Below are 18454 nucleotides of genomic sequence, written 5' to 3'. Positions count from 1 at the left end.
TGTTGATTCAGATCAAACATATGGACACAGAAACATGTTTTCGCTTTACAATCCCATCATCGTTTTAATGGCATCTTTTGTCGCAACTTAACATACAAACCACTGGAGAAAACAACAGAATAACAAGTATCAGGTGCAGGTCTGTCCGTGATCTCTTTTGTGTGAAGTCTGTTTAAATATGTACACGCTCTCAAGACTTTATACATCACTAAACTTACAAGCACCATGAACTGGGTCTATCTACACGGCACGTAGATCTTGGAATATATAGAGGCAATGTTGTTAGAGTAATACATGTATGTTTTCCTTTCATCTAGTGAAATTAGTTCAACTCCATACGGTCAGCAAACCCCTTTGTTAAGTCGCCACTGTAGCCTGTTCTTATGTTAAGTCATGAATTCTTCAAGTCTTGAGACATCTTTGCTTCATGAAAAATCCAAACGTGTCTGTCTTTCAGTCAGTATGGAAATAGAAATTGTGACACGTCTTCAATCATCCGACCAATGTCTCGCAATTTGAGACAGAAACAAGTTTACGCTAAAGACGGAAGACCAGGAGTGTTCTTATTTCTTCTCGGCTTAGCCGAGCCTGAATACCTACCAACCTTATGATACGTTTCAAGACACAAAGAAGTGACTCAGAACAAGCGACTTAAGTCGTGAGTTACGGATATGGCTCTAGTGGCGATTATGGACAAAGGTGTTTCCTACCTATCCTTGTATTCACATGATAGCATATCGCGCATATACATAAGTTTACATGTACATTAGATGAGTTACATGTATGTGGTTAGAGTCATTGTAAACTGATTAAATGTTCAACTGTATGGTTTATGGTACAGTTTTTAGTTTTCACGACCCATCTGTGTATAACATTTAGATACATCTCTTACAGTCATCTCTGTGAACAACTGAAATACATCCCGTTGTACATCACATGATATATGTGAGCAACGTGTAAGTAATAAGTCTCCTTTAAATTGGAGCACAAAAAGGACATATAGATCTCCACATATATCTGAGTTGAATCCTGGGGTGAATATACTCTGGGTTCAAAACCAAGTTACAGCAACACTTTTCAAACAGACCAAAAACTCTACCATAGTTTTCTGATATGAATACACTACAGTATTTACACATATCAAACATAACTGGTTCAAAACTACCCAGTTCAGTTTCCTAACGAAAGAAACCATGCAACATGTCTTGACCATGTCAACGTGGAAGTAAAATGTTAATATATGCTTTCTTTGTACATTTGGATGGTTTTTGATACAATGCGAAATTACGCTCAATCAATATGCTGCAACAGGTTCATGTTCATACTTCAGTACCATTCAAAATGTTTTCCAACGTCTCAACAATCCGTACCAACACCGCCCAGCTGTAGTCGCGCACGAGATGAGGCCATTCTGTATTTTTAGCTCTACCCTTGCTGGCCGAGAGTCCTTTATAAGCTCTCTATACAGCGCAAACGACATTTGGTAATGATAGTTCTTGCGAATCTATCGCACAGACATTAAATAAGTCTTTAGGCTTTGGCAGAAATGGAATTTACTCTGTAAGGGGTAATGGAAAGACTCCATTTCATTTCATTATACTTCTTTCAAGTCATAAAATATCGATAAAGGCCGCCCACGGAGAGAAAAATGACCTTGTCTGGGATGGTTATCGTAAAAGGTCTCCAGGCAAAGCAAATATATGGTATGTACATTTTGTACATGGGAACAAAGAAGGAGAGGGGCTGTAGAGTCGTACAGAGACATAAAAGGGTAGCTATCATTCTCTATTAGCCGTCCTGACGGGGATATTCAGACTGACAAAAGCTTTTAGAAAATAGGTAGCATTAACGTGTAGCAGACAGCTGCAGCCGAGTCAGCGCAGGTACGGGCGCCCCGTTACGGACAGCAGATCTAGAGCTACTGCTGAAACGAGTAGAAGCAGCGGCACAGAAGGAACAGCGCCAACACTATACTAAACATGCCTCCGGTACCAAATAAACTGACTGCGTTAATTATATCCAAGACGGGATAGCTAGCAGTCGGAACTTCATATCTAAAATATCAATAGAGATAACAAATGGCGATTTCTCTGCATCAACATAGTGTCAATGCATACCTGAAACTACAACCAAACTGACAATTGGCACGTTACGAGACAGAAAACATGAAACCCGTCCTTCTTGAAAGCTCTCCAAAGGCAAATGGATTCTACTCGATCTTAGGTCTTTCCTCTCGGGAAGAAACTCTCCACTATTGACATACACTCGCCCTTTGTCCATATTCTTCCCACGGCATTAGGTCTAACGTTACCCGCCAGAGTACTGCATTCTGCGTATGAAGTAACGTTATCTGTTAAAATCCGGTTTATGGATGGAAATCTTCAGTGAATCTTCAGTATAAAGATACGTGATCGTTAGAATCTGAGAAGTACCGCTCTTTATGGAAACGTATACCTGCAAGTAGCTTGTTTTAAACATTAAGTTTTCCACATGGAACAGATAGAAGAAAATGGCACGATAAAGGAAAATGCTTTCCGTACAGCATCATATAAACCCACCTCAATATCATGGTATACTGTGGGATTATTTCTGTATATTATGGAACAGAATGATCTTCTTTTCTCTCTAGTTAGTGGGGACTCATAGAATCTTCTGGCACTCTAAGTCTTTATGACCGTCGAAAGGTAATGACGTATTCACAGATGTGTTTGTTTGTGTTTGGTTATGTTGCGGTCGCACGACCCGTTCTAGTTGCGGTTGGATGCGTTCAGCAGCATTTCTTCTTTCTCTTGAGCGCCTCCTGCTGTTGTCTGTCGTCGATAGGGAGGCTTCTGATCTGCTCGTCCTCTCTCTCCTGCAGCTTTCTGTAAAGTTAACCCGAATATATCACCAGGTGGATAAACATAATTTGTACACAGGGGCGACAGGGCTGTATCCAACTTTAGATTTGTTAATGTAACTCATCTTTGGAGCCCATGTTAGATTCTGCTGTCATTATATCTTACAAAAATAAATTTTCATCAATGTCATGTCATGAAGTTCAAATTTTTGTGGACAGATGAGCTAAAATTTTTGTCTGTCCCAACAACTCCCGAGACGGAGGGACGGGTCCTGGATACAGCCATGTTTGTACATATAACCTCAATGAAATATGAGGATTTTAATTTCCATCAACCATTACGTCCTACTACAGAGGGTAGATTGCGGTCCTTCTCTGAATCTTGATTGCTTTACGTGACTCACCTTGTCAGGATTTCAAAAGACTGCGCGACGTTTGTTCCCAGCTTGGCACTCGTCTCCACGAACAACGCGTCGTACTCCTGAAACGCACGGAATAGAAATCAATTTTCTACTTAAGGCAGGAATGTGGTTTCATCCAATTTTATTACTTTCAGAATACAGATTTACCGCCTGCTTATGTTTGGAATAACAGATAAGAATAATCGGAAATTTTGTCACGCTACAGGGCGCAGTCAGCAGTAGCGTTGACAAAGAAGTAAAACGATCCCTTCATAACAGTTATCTACGGGCTACTTCATTGAGAAATACACGGGATGTTTTCCTAACAAAAGGTACGGGGTAATAACAATCACTGGAGAGATGGTAACTGATTGTAAGGGCGAGCTCGAGGAGATAAAACATCTCTCTGACTACCAGCTATGCAGGCAAAAAGCGTCGGGGAAGACTGACGAGTCCTCAACGATAAACACGGAACACACCTTCGCCAGGTTTCTCCCCGCAGCCTCGCTCACGATTCTGTGTTTCTCGGCTAGGTCGTGCTTGTTCGCCACCAGTACTGTCACTGCCGTAGCGTTCCCTTCATCAACCTACAAAAGCATAGTCATGTTTAGATACGTTATCTGACTTGTATTTCTTTTGATGCAGTGTCGTTGTTCAGTGTCCTTTTCTTTATTGAATTATTTGTTCATTCTTTCGATGATTTTAGAAGATTTATACAGATAACGATGTAAATAACTAATCCCAGTCATTTTTTATCATGATCTTAACAAAATACACAAACAATATAGACATGCATATTGTAAGCAAAGAAACATACGACGTTTCTATTCATCAAAGGTATTCAGAGTTAGGACGCCAACTTGATCTATGCGTATCAGCTACAGTCTATCAGTATTCGAGTCACAGTACAAAGCCACTCTAATTTGAAATACGATGTTGACAACAAGCCTCGACATTTACTACAGAACAGGAATATACAGCTCCGACTAATCTTACTTCCTGTCACCGCGTGGTAAATTCACACAGGGAGATCGGAACATGATTACAGGTCTGCTAAAAGCCCGCATTGCAAAGTTCAGCGTCATTAATTTGAAAATCTCACGGTCATGTTTGCGTTTTACGACCGCACTTTAAATGCGATCATTTCACAGATTTTACTGAACTGTACTGCCTAAAATGGAACCTAATCCTACTAAACCCGTGTTATATTGCAAAGTCAAATCGGCTAGACAGCGTACCCCCATTATCTGTAACCTGGAGGGCGCCCGCATTCTACGGGTTGGAACTGAGGGCAAATCACAACTTCTCTGTACGATAATTCATTTTGCAGCATACTTTGATATAATGCAAATGTAGCCAACCTTCACGTGAGCTTGAAAATTAACTCATGTAAACTAGACTGGCCGTCATTTGCTTTAAGAGCAAATTCAGGATGTTTCGCCCATACTCCTCATGCAAGAAGTGGGCTGTCCCAAAATAACTCCTGGGCAAATCCAAGTTCCTGCATAATTTATGCAAATGAGGTCCTCATGAGCATAAGTTATGTCCAGGTGCTTTCACCTTTCCTACATGTACCTACATATTCAAGATGACATCCGCAGCTTTTACAGTAAGGGGAATACAACATCATGCATAAATTATGCAAGTGAGGTCCTCATTAGCATATGTCATGGCCAGGCGTGTGCACCTTTCCTAAAGCTACCTACATCTCAAATATGACATCTGCAGCTTGTACGGTAAGGGAAATACAAGTTTCTGCATGAATTATGCAAAGGAGGTCCTCATTAGCATAATTTTTGGCCAGGGGAATTCACCTTTCCTAATGGTACCTACATCTTAAAGATGACATCCGCAGCTTTCACGGTAAGGGAAATACAAGTTTATGCATGAAATATGCAAATGAGGTCCTCATTAGCATAATTCATGGCCAGATGTGATCACCTTTGCTAACGGTACGTACATCTCAAATCTGACATCTGCAGCTTTTCCGGTAAGGGAATTACAAGTTTACGCATAAATCATGTAAATGAGGTCGTCATTAGCATAATTTATGGCCAGGTGTGTTCGTCTTTCCTAAAGGTACCTACATCTCAAAGATGACATCCGCAGCTTTTACGGTAAGGGACATACAACATTATGCATACATTATGCAAATTAGGTCCTCATTAGCATAATTAATTGTCAGGTTTATTCACCTTTCCTATAGGTACCTACATCTCAAATATAACATCCGTACCATGTAACATAAGGTACATATAACTTTCTGTAATACCATTAGTAGAGGTACCCCCTGACATCTGCTTGGTTTTAACTCCCAGACTTGGGGGAAGTGTAGGAGGGCTTATGTTACAAGATGACCTAGTTGTGAGAAAATAACCAAAAGTTCCATCAAAAAATTGCAAAATAAATCATTTTGAAGTAGTGTATACCCAAAAAAATTATGGGGTCCTTTGGGTAAATATCCAATGCACAACTAAACCAAATTTCAGGTCCTTAGGTTTTAACACCACGGCACTGGAGGCCATAATGTGCGACTTTTGTCGGAAAATGACCAAAAAACCTCGATAAAATCATTTAAAAAACTTATATGGAAAAATTTTTAAAAGGGTCTAGGGGTATACACAAACTCTACCTCCATACCAAATTTCAGCTAATTTGGTCGACGGACGACCGAGAAGAAGCGATTTGAAGATTTGACAGGAGAAGAAGAAGAAGAAGGAGAAGAAGAAGAAGAAGAAACCTGACAAAAACAATATGTTTCGTTGGCGAAACATAACAATATTCTGTGGTGACTTCAACCAACTAGGTGGCAGAATCTGACTGTCGCATTGTACGGTTCCTCAAATAATGTGCACAAAACGAACGCCCCCTACCCCGGTCTGAATGTCCTGCATCCAGTTATTGACGTTCTTGAAGGATTCCTCGCACGTCAAGTCGTAGAGCAGCATGACCCCGTCCACCTTTCTGAAGTACGAGTTCGGGATGCTGCGGAACCTGGAACACCATTAACAAGTCAGAGTGCACACAGGGCAAGCTGCTGTGGGAGGAGACGTAGGCAATGTTCCTAAAAGCCAATGTTACTGCAACAACATTGAAGTTCGCGGTGATTTGATTATCGTGATAGGTAGAAAATGCATATGGAGCGTTCCAGTGGTTTTAAATTCGCGGTTGAAACAAAATGAGTAGGCGGGTAGAGGACTGAACAAGCCTTCTTCGCGGTGGTTTTAAGTTCACCGCAAAAACCACGGACATTAAACCACAGCGAAAATTGCAACATTTACAGTATTACAGATGCAAATTTCACCAAATAGAAATGAGTATAAAGCAATTTTTGTGGTTTGGTTCTAGCTACTGATCCAAGGTATTTCATTCGATCTACAAGCGCGGAAGGAGTGACATTGTACATCACATGCCATGGGATATTACTTTAAAGAAATAGTCTTTTACGGTGGGTAATTAGGTGTAAATGGGGTTTTTCGTTAAACCGTTTCCGTCCAATTGCCATAGCATAAGAAACACAGCACTCCACGTTTCGCTCCCTAATGGCCCTGAGGGGCTGGCAAAATGGATTTAGTGGAAATCAATACTAAGTTCAGGTTCGTGCGAGCTAAGCACCGTCTGGCGGCCTGTTCTGACCAAACCCACCTCACGTTTACGTCAGAAATGGACAAATGGGCTTTTACAAGCTAGGAGTGGAGTGCTGGACTCAATCTTGATTAGACATGCATGCAGCTTCCTAAAAAATCGATTTCATTGTTGTGTTGTATTTTAAATCATAAGTTTTATTTCCCTTATACACACCAAACTGTATATGTCATGTATTGCCTTCCATTTAAGCCATCCATGTCAACTTACCATGCCAAACTACTTCAAATTTTAATCATTTTAGTATTGTTAACCTCTGACCTCTCAAACCTCTAACCTCCTTGTCATTTCTATTATTATTACTACTACTATTATTATTATTGTTATCAAATCATTGTGTACGTTAGTGACCTTATTTGTATATATGCGTAGTTTTCAACATTGTAATTGTATGTGCTGTGTCAGACGCCCAAAATCAGCCACTGCTGCCTGGGTGGTCATGTTTTGCCTGCTGCAATTTGAATAAAATAAAAACTGCATATGTCATGTGCTGGTCGACACAGTAAACCTAAGCGTACGAACCGTTCCTGTCCTGCCGTGTCCCATATCTGTAGAGAGATGATGGTGTTTGCCGTCACCATGGTCTTCATGTAGTACCCTATCCCTGTAGAAACACAGCACCGATAATCAACCTCGGTACATCCATACAAGAAGAAAAAACATACGTTTTTTAACTAGACAAAACATCACCTTAAGACTAGAGAAACACCGTGGTATATGGAATACTTTATGTGATATCATATGATTTCTTAATTTTATCTGTTGGATGGTGCTTTATGTACAGTTGTGTTATTTTGAATTTGAAAAAAAAAGAAACGATAAAAATCAACTTAAGCTGGATAGCTTTGTAGTACGTACCGACTGTGACTTGTCTCTTGGGGCTGAAGGTGTTTTTACAGAACCTGTGGATGAAGCTGGTCTTCCCCACGCCTGAGTCCCCCACAAGGATGATCTTGAAACACCTGTCAGGTGTTCTTACGGTCTGTAGGACACGAGAGTTTGGTGTTCAGAAAGAATATGGTAATCAATGCATTTATCAGTGTAAACATCATCAGTGCTTCTGAGAATCGCAAAGAAGCCTCTCGAGCCCCAAAAACGTTGTATGATTTTTTCATGCAGACGCTGTCCTTTGAAGAGCAGTATAAATCACAAAGACAGAAAACAAAAACTGCCAGAATTCGAGGGAAACATACTGATGGATGCCCGTATATACATTATTATGTAATTTTCTACTCTGCTGATACGGCAAAAGAGACGCAGGCTCAACATGGCCTTTGAACTCCGGTAGAATAGCACTTGTCTTTGATCATAACTTGGAGTAAGATAGTTCAATAGTATTACATACATGCTATACAGATGACTTAGACATGGATTCTAAACATGAATGTCCTTACCTGAGACGTTGTGTCACACTCCACTTCATGCGCGATTTTAGACTGAAAAAACAACGGAATGATTAAAGCCACAACATTTCTTAGCAAGGTTTCTGTTTCATTTCAATCTTTTCCATCATGTATCTGTGAATCACAATGTATGTAAAATAGATATGACATCGGAAATGGGCATGGTAAAGCGTGGCAGTACTCTGCACGGCAGATGAACTCTCGGGTTGGGAGCATGCTTTTCTGATTGACATGAATAACTTCAAGCAATTAAAAAAAAAGTGTGTCAAGATACAGTTAACCTAGCCTAAGATGTGACGAATAAAGTAGTTCATGTGTTGACGAACGTATTTTTTAGTATCTTCTTTGCCCCAAAGTCCTTCTCAGCAATACGGAACATTCAACAAGAACGGACTTGATGTACACACCAACGACGAACTATAGCTATCTGCTCAGCCACCCACTGAAAAACTTAAAACACCCAGGTCTATCAGCCTCTCTTTGTAGTGATGTTTTCACCTTGAGTGATGCCTTCAAGATCAAAGCAATCACGCTACAGGCAAATCGAAGTTCTGCGGGAATAAGGGCCGTAATCTTCCTCAAGAAATCCTATCACAATACTACAGACTGACGTATTTGACATTGAAGTAGAAACAAGGTCGGGCAAGGGTCACGCATTGATTTGCCGGTTCGGTGAAGTTTTGTACGTTCTGACGCAGGTAGCGGAGATTAGTTACCGCTGCTTCTCGGATGACGGGAGGGTAGTTCCGTACCTCAGTGCCCCATGTTGTCTGAAGTGTGTTCACCTCTGAACGCAAATTAGCAATTATCTAGTTGTGCCCCAATATGAAATGACGACATACATGTTTGATTGCTATAGAAGACACAAAACAAGCTGAAAAACAAGCAAAGGTTGAAAGGTGAGCACGACTCCACAGTACTTGCAGGAGATCGAATGTACTTAACGACCTCCAGCATTTATTTTTATGGTCCAGGAATGAAATTTCATCTACTTTATGAACAATGATACTTGGGAAGGAAATTAGCCTTTGTAGTAGGGTATGAATTTGTTCCGTGTCAGCAATGCCGTACACGCAGAACGTGCTAACTTTCGTAGGGATACGTTAAGAGTTTTACTACCAAGTGTGATGTTACAACTGTGCATGTGGTAAAATGAAATAGTTAAAACTTACCAACTCATCAGCTCTCTCTTCTGACATCTTTTGTCTGAAAAAAGTCACAATAGGCTTGGTGACTAAAGGTTAAGATTGTTGCGTATATATATCTACCAATTGCGTATTATCAACTGGTTAGTAAATCAATGTGGATCAACTGTTTGGTCACCAGAAAAATGCCTTCAGTCCTACATGCATTTGACAGAGCTGAATCCATGAAGGTTAAATGTTGATGATGAGTATTGGAAAAAATTCCGAAGTTTTACGTACTTCAGTTTCTGTAGCTGGAATTCCAAGTCATCTCTTTCTTTTGCCTTCCTTTCGTTTTCCATGACCGCGTCTTCGAAGTCTCTAGAACATGGGAAAACGTGAAAACGCATCATTGTATTAAATCTGACCATCTGATACCGCTTCAGCGTCCTTCTGAGATCACTAGTAGCTCCCATGATGTCGTGTAACGGGATCGCAATGCACAGTGATCTTGAACATTTATTTGCCGCTAGACGACAATTACATGTCGACACCAAAAGAACTCTCTGTCTAAATATTCTCTTGAGTGAATGTCACTTAATAAGCCAATACCCTACCTGGACAGTAGTGCCCGCTCCTTGTGTAATTTCTCCTGCATCTGAATGCAGAGTTCCTGACTTTCCTCCAGACTATGAAGGGACTCGTCCAACTGGGCTTGTAGTTTCAAGTTTTCCTGTGGAGATGTTACGGTAACAGAAATGTTGGAAATACACCAATGGCACCCGATGAGAGACTTGTCTTTTTTTTCAAATCTAATCTATGATACGTGTCTGCGTTTTAGATGATATCGGGAATGCAAAGTAGTATTTAAAAGGATGGAAATCAAGGACAGCAATGGCCCACTATCAACAGGTTTTGACCTAATTACCTACAATACGCGGCATTCTCGGACAAGCAAACATGTAATATATCATGGCCTCCCATGAAAGACAACATCTACACGGTGTGTGTAAGTGTGTACATGGTGCGTGTTGGTGAGCTGACGTACCCTCTGTAGCACTTCGTTCTCCTTCATGATCTGCGCTTCTTTAACAGTCAGCTCTGCTATCATCCCCTCCAGCTGCAACCATGTGTTCAAAACATTTAATGGTTGCCAGGTATAAATAATTAGTATACTACATCAGAAATCATTGTAATATGCAAAAAAAGTGCATTGTACGATAATGATATTTCATCTTTGACAATAAAACTGATTAGGAATAGTGCTGTGTGGTTACCTCTTGGTATCTTTTGTCCTTTTCTTTTTCTCTGTGGTCGAGGTCCTTCAGCATCAGTTCTAACTGTGGTGACAAACAGAAACATGGAATGTTGATCAAAATATCAGTTGGAACTAACCTGCCAGATACAGACGGCCGTATTTGTCAACAGACTGCCATTAGTTATGATCAGTTAGGAGATCATACTTGAATTAATCATATTGTTTCACACGCATTATTATTGCATGGGATTGATGGTACATTGTATTTCCTTATATAGCAGCAACCAGAACCTGGAAGATATGTATATTCGTTCAACAGTACAAAAAGGACTTAACAGACATAATAACGTTATGGTTTCACCTACTCATTGTGCTCACACGTAACACTTTCGGTCTCCAAAGTACATGTAATGGTATGTGTTCCAATGTACCTCCTTTCGCCTTTGGTTCAGTTCTCGAAGTTGATCATCCTTTTCCTCAAGTTTTCTGGCAAGTTCCACTCGCATTCTTTCTTCCACCTGAAACAAGACGCCTGCTGATGAATACGCTAAGCCTACGTGACAAGCCTGTTCATACATGTACCTCTGACAGTCGGTGGATTATAGCGGCACCACAGCAGCAGCGGTAGCGGCAGTATTTGATTAAAGTGATTATGTGTGCGCGTGAGATGAAATCCGATATCTATTTATCGGTCAAAACATTATTTTAAGAATCATTATGACGATCATGTAAACGTATAAACAATCTGAAGGCATTTCTTACGCTATTTCAGGCATAAACAGGCTTAAAGAATGAAATAGAATTTGTGTTAATTCTAAGAATACTAGCACACCTCCACTCTGATCTTCTCCCTCTCCTTGGACAGTTGGACCTCCATCTCTTCATACAATCTCTTCACCTCTTGACTGTGCAGCATGGACTTACTGTGTGGTAAGTAGACATTGAGAAAAGTTAAAAGGACAAGAAAGCAGTCGCTGAAATGGAAGCTATGCTAACCTAGCTTAATAATACAACTGGCAGAAAATGCCTTCAGGTTTTTCAATTGGTTTGATTTCGTGCATTTATAACATTCATCAGCTATGAATTTCATACAAGAGATACCAAGCGTAATCTCTGTAGGTTATATATACACACATACATTTATATAAAAGATACAAATCACATCAATAAAGTAGATTAAATCGTAAGACCAATAATAGACGAAAAGGCACAGCAACATCAGAGAAAATAAGAATCAAGAATTACTTGTGCACGCAATTCTGTATTTCTAAACTTGGAGTGAATTAAATTGCTTTGTGTATATTGGGTACGTGTAGCAGTCTAGAAGGGTCACCACCGCTGGAAACAAAACTAAAACAAAATGCAATCACAGCCCCGTGGACTGATGGACCGACCTCCGGACGACACTGTCACACTTGGTCTGCATCTCGTAGATCTCGCAGATGGCGTTCCGCAGGAACACTTCAAACGGCCGCAGCAGCTCGGGCTCGTCCTGGCGCAGGCGCTGCCACAGACCCTGCAGGTCATTGTTACTGGGGTGGGCAGGAAGTAGTCATCGTCAATGATAAAGAACTACTACACATTCTTCCATAGAAAGAATATGATTTCTGAGGATATTTTTTTCATGTAACAGTAATGAATATTAGCCCCAAACGCATTGAGACTCAGGAGGTGGTTTCAATTTAACCCGCTAAAACCCTTACATGTATGTAGTCGGTTAAATTGCGTTCATATTGGGCTAAGATAGCCGGCTAAATTAGTCGGTTAAGTCTTTTAATTTATTCAACCGGCTATGATAGGCTTGATATGAACGGGGTTTTGAGACTACAATGATATTCACTTGGTACTGTTAGGTGTTTATCGTACATCGTAATGAATAGCATAATATGCAATTTGGTCGCTGTGAATTGTTCCATATAACATATGCTGTTTATTCAACATCATATCGGAAAAGAAAATTGAACCACGTGGGATATGAAATTTACACAGTCAGCTAAAACGTTGGATATACACATATGCAACCAGAGCGGCCATAGTAGAGATAGGATATTAATGTGCTTGTCATACGTGTAGGCCAACTTAAGCGGGGTTATTGCGGTTGCAAAAGACAAACCGTCTACAGTAACTGGCTGCCGGCATTGCTGACATGAACAATCCATCGCTCTGGAGGTAGTCGTTGGAACACGTGTCGGTGATGGACGGTCTACACCTTGGCTTGCTGGGGCGATATTTCATAAGGGAAAAATGACAGCTACGGAAACAAAGACACAAATCCTGTGTTGATCGAAGGCAACCGAACAAACGATTTTGAGGATCTTGTGTTTTAGCCGTAGAATTTAGCTTCAATGTCGTTGCCGGGCACCATAGACACACTTCGCCGAATCATCATCACTAAGCAGATGGAATCCTGGTGGAGAGTCGGTGGAAAATCTATCTGTATATCCAGACATTAATCTGTGGATCCACTGTTGTAGAAACTGTGCGTGGGTGGGGATCACGTGCGATGTTTGGAGTCCACACTCTGATAGTTTTTAGATCCGGCCTATCCGCAGCTCCTACTGTTCGTCCGAAAGTCACGGCTGTGGCGGAAATGAAGCATGAATTGTTGGCAATCAAAGCCCCCCTCCGCTCCATCCCATGTGTCCCCGCGGTCAATGCCAGTCGATATAAGTCACGGTTAGCGACCATAGACGTGGAAATGTACGAATCAAACCCCAAAGTACGCAGTGTATAGAAATGTTCAACTTAAACGGGAGCATAACATCGTGTAATGAAATAAAGACTTTGCAACTGCTTTAGTTGATGTAACATGTCGTATGTCATTTAGATGTAGAGTAATAGGCACTCACAAGATAAACCGTCATGTGATCGAGGCATGCATGGAAAGCGTACCTAGTAAATCCTGATAACTAGTTCTCGAAGAAAAGATGATTCTCATGGTTACCGCACATGAATAAGTGAGGCTCGCACACTGCACACGTTGACTGCAAAATCAATATACGAACGACCCTTCCCTCTGAATCATCCGGGGAAAGCCCCGAACGAAAGCCTCTTTTCTTCCCTCTAAAACCTCTGCCTGGAGGTAAAACCTATCGGCCTGTCCCGCCGAGACTGCCGAGGCATTGAAGGGTCAACCGTGAAGAAGCAGGCCGGGATGAAGATTGATGCCGTGCGGCCTGCAGTCCTATCGACCCGTCTGGGGTGGAGAAACATGACGGCTGCGCCCCGAAGAAGGATCACTTCTAGAAATGGTAGAACTGACAAGTCTCCCGTAGGTTTGGCGGTCAGCCCGACAAGGTTAACTAACTAACGAGCTGATGGAGTGAAGACGACATTCGCACGGACGCGTGATAACTTCAGTACATGGTATGAGATGACGATATGTTTAAAGCAGTTCCCATTGTAAAGACAATGTGAGACGCAATGACTGTATAACAATTCTGTAAAAACTGATAAATTGCAAATGAAAAACTTCAGAGTTTACTTGATATCATATTGTAGCACCCATGCCAGGGATGAAGTTATGGTAGAACCAACAGTGCCCAGCTACTGTAAGTGTCTGCACATGACATATCATCAACATTAGGACTGTCTGGTGACCTTAATTTTGGGATAGTCATGTAGTTCCGATGATAATGAACGATAGAAGGTTTAGTTGACATGAAAAAGGTTCATTTTGCAGGTATAAGGTGGTCATGTAGGCCGTTGACCGTATGTATGATCAAATGAATTAAAGTTATGTTTGATCAGATACTTTTACAACCCCTGATGAAACAAAGAGTAGAAGCTGATATGAAATGATATATTGCATGACAAGTGTCCAGTACTAGTCATGGCTACCAGCCATATGTTAGCTGGTGTAACTTTCATTTGGTTTCGGACAAGACGTGACGTCATTCCGTGGTCTGATATCACCGCCGTCTCGTCTATGCGTTTCAGTCCAAAGCTGATGCCGATGCGGAAAGTATTGGATTGAAGGTCCGCCAGTGCTTTGAATTGAATAGCACAGTCTAACTTATGGGTTTAGATGGAAGACCTGACTTTGAGATTCTTTCTTGTTTGTGTCCGGCAGAGCTTATCTCAGAAAGTCTTCAGCAGACAGACAGTTCTAAACTAGAGGTTGCAGTGTCTGGATCTGGAGGCGTCATCGTGTTCACAGGTCACGACTGGTGCCATGTCTTAGATAATACCATACCGTATTCATATTCTGTAAGCCTTTTTTGTCGGGTGACTTGATTAGAGCTAGAGAAGCTACCCGACTGTTGCGGACGCGTCGGAAGTTACCCGACTTATGCGGAAGCGTCAGAAGTTGCTCCAGACGCGTTAGAAGTTGCTACAGACGCGTCAGAAGTTGCTGCAGACACGCCAGGACTAAAAAGTCACTACAAACGCACCAGAAGTTGCTCCAAAAGCGTCAGAAGTCGCGTTTTAGTCTTCGTTGTCTGGGCAAACGTCTCGAGTAAAAAAAGACAATGCTTATCTTTCAAGGCGTCTTAAAAGACATGATTTCAGGTGCGGCAACTAGAGAAAAGTTTATTCTTAACGTATGTGCAGATATGACTGCTGGCTATGACTTTGTATGCTGTGTTATAGGCAATATAAATGTGATTATCTAAGGTTGCATTATCACATGTATGTTACATTGATGGAAAGTGCACAGGCTGACCTAGCCGCGAGGGTCCCGAACTCCCAAATAAGCAAATTGACCCTGTGTGAAGCCAAGCTTCCACAAAATTCATACTTGTACGTGGCGGAAATATAAATATCTCTGCCCCTTGAAAGTCTCGCTGTAATTCATCACCGTCAACATTGTTGTATCCTGTTTCGTGTTGAAAGTTTGGTGATGATTTATGTTTCCCTGTTCGATTTGTTTGAACCCATTGATTATTTACACTGCTGACACGGATGTGCCGGAACTCTTGGGCGCAAAGGCTGTTCGTTATGGCAGCTGGGAAGTACAGATAACATGCACGTTATGACTCCAGCTTATAATCAGGTCTTGTCACGTATAATAGATTGATGGATGCCAGGCATGTGGCTATGACGTCATTGCACTACTGAAACAAGACGGAAACTGACATGGTTTCAAAAGGGTTTTCTCTGCAGTGTGTCGGCGTAGGGAACTACCTTAAGCCTCTTCATACATATGAAATGTTTGTCGGTATGCGTTAAGGATCAATTAACGCATGTCTCATTTTTCAACTAATCCACGTTTATTTCATAAAACTTTCATGTTGACTTTTGAAGTTAAATATGTAAGGTCTAAGCTCCATTGTGTGTTTTATACATTAAGTATTGATGTAACGGAGTTTTTCGTATAATGATACACTTTGTGCCTCATCAAAATCGCCTTAATGACCCATGATATACCTCCTATCTTCGGGACGTTAGTCATGTAGTCATGTATGGCATCTGGATAACAAAAGCGTGATCAACACCAGGTTTATCAGTTATGATTCGTTTGATAAAGGGGATTCCCAGCCTCAGTGAAGGGCTGTACCTGGTATTTTGTTTGATTAGATAACCCCTGCAGTAATCACTATACATGCAAACTGGAACAAACTTCTATCATATCAAATTACTTGCAAAAACTCATAAAGTGTTATTATAAATCCGATTATAGACCCGTTACCGTGCATTGACGCCAGAAAGCCTCATTAGTTGAGAAGAAAGAGACCACGGGGTGACGTGAGCACACCTGCACGGGGGAGATAACGCGGAAACGCCGGCTCTCCGCGCGCGCGAAATGAAGTCTGTGACACCCCACTGCTTCTGTCACGACCGGGAAATCCACTAGACGTCGTGCGGCGATGCGTTTCTAAAGGATATCCCATCATCACCTTCGATATTTCTTATCTGTGAGTATTATCTGGCTAAAACTACAGAAAGAAATGTGAACAGAGCGATAAAACTTGTGCCACACTAAATAATGATTCAGACGAAAATATCTACAAAACATTTATCTCAATATAATCACAAAAGTCTGGCGTAGATATTTGGCACAGTAATATGCAGGATATGCAGTAATCGGGGATTAAGATGAAGCTAAACCATAATCCAGTTTCAAAAGAACTAATCTCTCGAGTTATGCTATTGGATATCAAAATAAATTCGATTCCTGTGCACATGTGGTGTATGGAACGTTGCATCTATCTTAATACAAATTTCCCATGCATCATACATGCCCCAGTGAATATTGTTGTTTATAGTCAGTGGTCTGGTCGGAGGTTGGTAACACAATTCCGTTTCATCAGTAGGCTTTAGAATGAGCGATTGTATCGTTATCGTTATAAGTCCTTCCCAAGCTCATAGTTGTGTGAGCGACGTAGTCTTAAATGGAGTTTCATGAACTTTGTCACATTAATAGCGAAAGAACATTTCATGCTCCGCCGACCGCAACATCCAGTGCCGATATTCAATTATCCAAGTGCGGAGGCAGGGAAATCGGCTTTTCCTTTCGCTTCACATTTTCTTCCAGACTATAAGTCTATTCATGGTGAAATCCAAGTAAAGCTGTGAAAAATCACTGGTGGATATGGAGGTATACATTATACCAAACAAGAGTCTTAGGACCCGAAATCTCCACGAAACTTTGTTTTTTATTAAACAAGTTCCCCCCCCCCCCCCATTCTATATCCCTCAATGGTATGACCCCCACCTGTCGGGCCCAGGAGAAGTGACCCACTTTCGCTATAAATAGCTACTAACAAATGTTCCACAATATGCAATGGACAACACTGCAAATATAGATATTCCTCATTACTTATGCAAATTAAGTCCAATTTGCATAATTTGCAGTTCATTGTATACATCTCTGTCTAAGCTACCTGCATAGTAAATAACATGAAAATCTGTCGCTCCTCTCTTCAGTTATTCTCCTTAAAAGATTTTGACAAATACGCCATTGCAGTTCCAGTGACATATACCAGGGGGCTCAAAATCGACCTTGACCTTTCTCCTCCCGACACCTACTCACATACCAAATATCATTACAATCCATCTACACGTTCTACAGTTATGCTGACTTTACGCATCCGGTGACACAAACATACACACACGCAACCGCACACGCAAACACACTGAATTTGCATAATTTGCACTTCAGTGTGTACATCTCTGTCCAACCTACCTGCGTACCAAATAACATAACAATCTGTCGTTCCTTTCTTCAGTTATTATCTTCGCCGAGTACTTGTACTCGGAGAGGATTATGTTTTCGGTTGAAAAATCTGTTGGGTGGGTCTGAATGTATGTCAGGAGCATAACTCAAGAAAACTTCAATGAATCTTTATGATTTTTGGTAGGTGTGTAGTGGTTGTGTAAAGGAAGGTCAAGTTCGAAAATGGTTTACCTTGCGTTTTTCAATAGTACTGCAGCGGACTTAGCATTTTTTTGTGTTTGTATGTAGGCAAAATAAGTGACGGAAACGTTGATGGATCTTCATGATTTTTTGCAGGTGTGTAGATGTTGTGAAAACGGAGGTCAAGTTCAAAAATGGTTCTCCTGGCACTTTCCGTCGGTACTGCAGCGGGCTTTGTGTGGATGTGAATTTTCTTGTGGACAACATAACTCAAGAAGCTGTTGATGGATCCTTATGATATTTAGTGGATGGGTAGGATTTACCGAAAGGAAGGTCAAGTTCGATAATGGGCCTTCTAGCGGGTACCAAAGGTACTGCAGCAGAGCTTCAAAATTTAGGGGCATATTTTCTGAAAGTGCTATGGTCATGAGTTTTGTGTGGTAGATAGTTCATGCCACAGAAAGTAAGTTCTGTAAATTTTGGC

General features: G+C 41.1%; 1 protein-coding gene across 3 annotated transcripts in view; it reads right to left on the bottom strand.

The window, feature by feature from the left end:
• Nucleotides 1-37: 37 nt before the first annotated feature.
• Nucleotides 38-18454, bottom strand: part of LOC136430430 (EF-hand calcium-binding domain-containing protein 4B-like) — a 42077-nt gene continuing 23660 nt past the window's right edge. For all 3 annotated transcript variants that reach the window (XM_066421033.1, XM_066421032.1, XM_066421034.1), the window contains exons 3-17: nt 12065-12202; nt 11503-11593; nt 11102-11188; nt 10690-10752; nt 10461-10532; nt 10030-10145; nt 9713-9793; nt 9461-9494; nt 8280-8321; nt 7744-7867; nt 7408-7489; nt 6114-6234; nt 3720-3827; nt 3244-3320; nt 38-2864 (exon numbers count right to left, since the gene is read on the bottom strand). In XM_066421033.1, the coding sequence (XP_066277130.1) occupies nt 2768-2864; nt 3244-3320; nt 3720-3827; nt 6114-6234; nt 7408-7489; nt 7744-7867; nt 8280-8321; nt 9461-9494; nt 9713-9793; nt 10030-10145; nt 10461-10532; nt 10690-10752; nt 11102-11188; nt 11503-11593; nt 12065-12202 (1333 nt within the window). In that variant the 3' untranslated portion in view covers nt 38-2767. The remainder of the gene's footprint in view (nt 2865-3243; nt 3321-3719; nt 3828-6113; nt 6235-7407; nt 7490-7743; nt 7868-8279; nt 8322-9460; nt 9495-9712; nt 9794-10029; nt 10146-10460; nt 10533-10689; nt 10753-11101; nt 11189-11502; nt 11594-12064; nt 12203-18454) is intronic.

This window comes from Branchiostoma lanceolatum, chromosome 3, assembly GCF_035083965.1.
Source record: "Branchiostoma lanceolatum isolate klBraLanc5 chromosome 3, klBraLanc5.hap2, whole genome shotgun sequence".
In the NCBI taxonomy this organism is placed as follows: domain Eukaryota; kingdom Metazoa; phylum Chordata; class Leptocardii; order Amphioxiformes; family Branchiostomatidae; genus Branchiostoma; species Branchiostoma lanceolatum.
The sequence above is the reverse complement of the archived record's forward strand: the minus strand, read 5'-3'. Positions and strand labels throughout refer to the sequence as shown.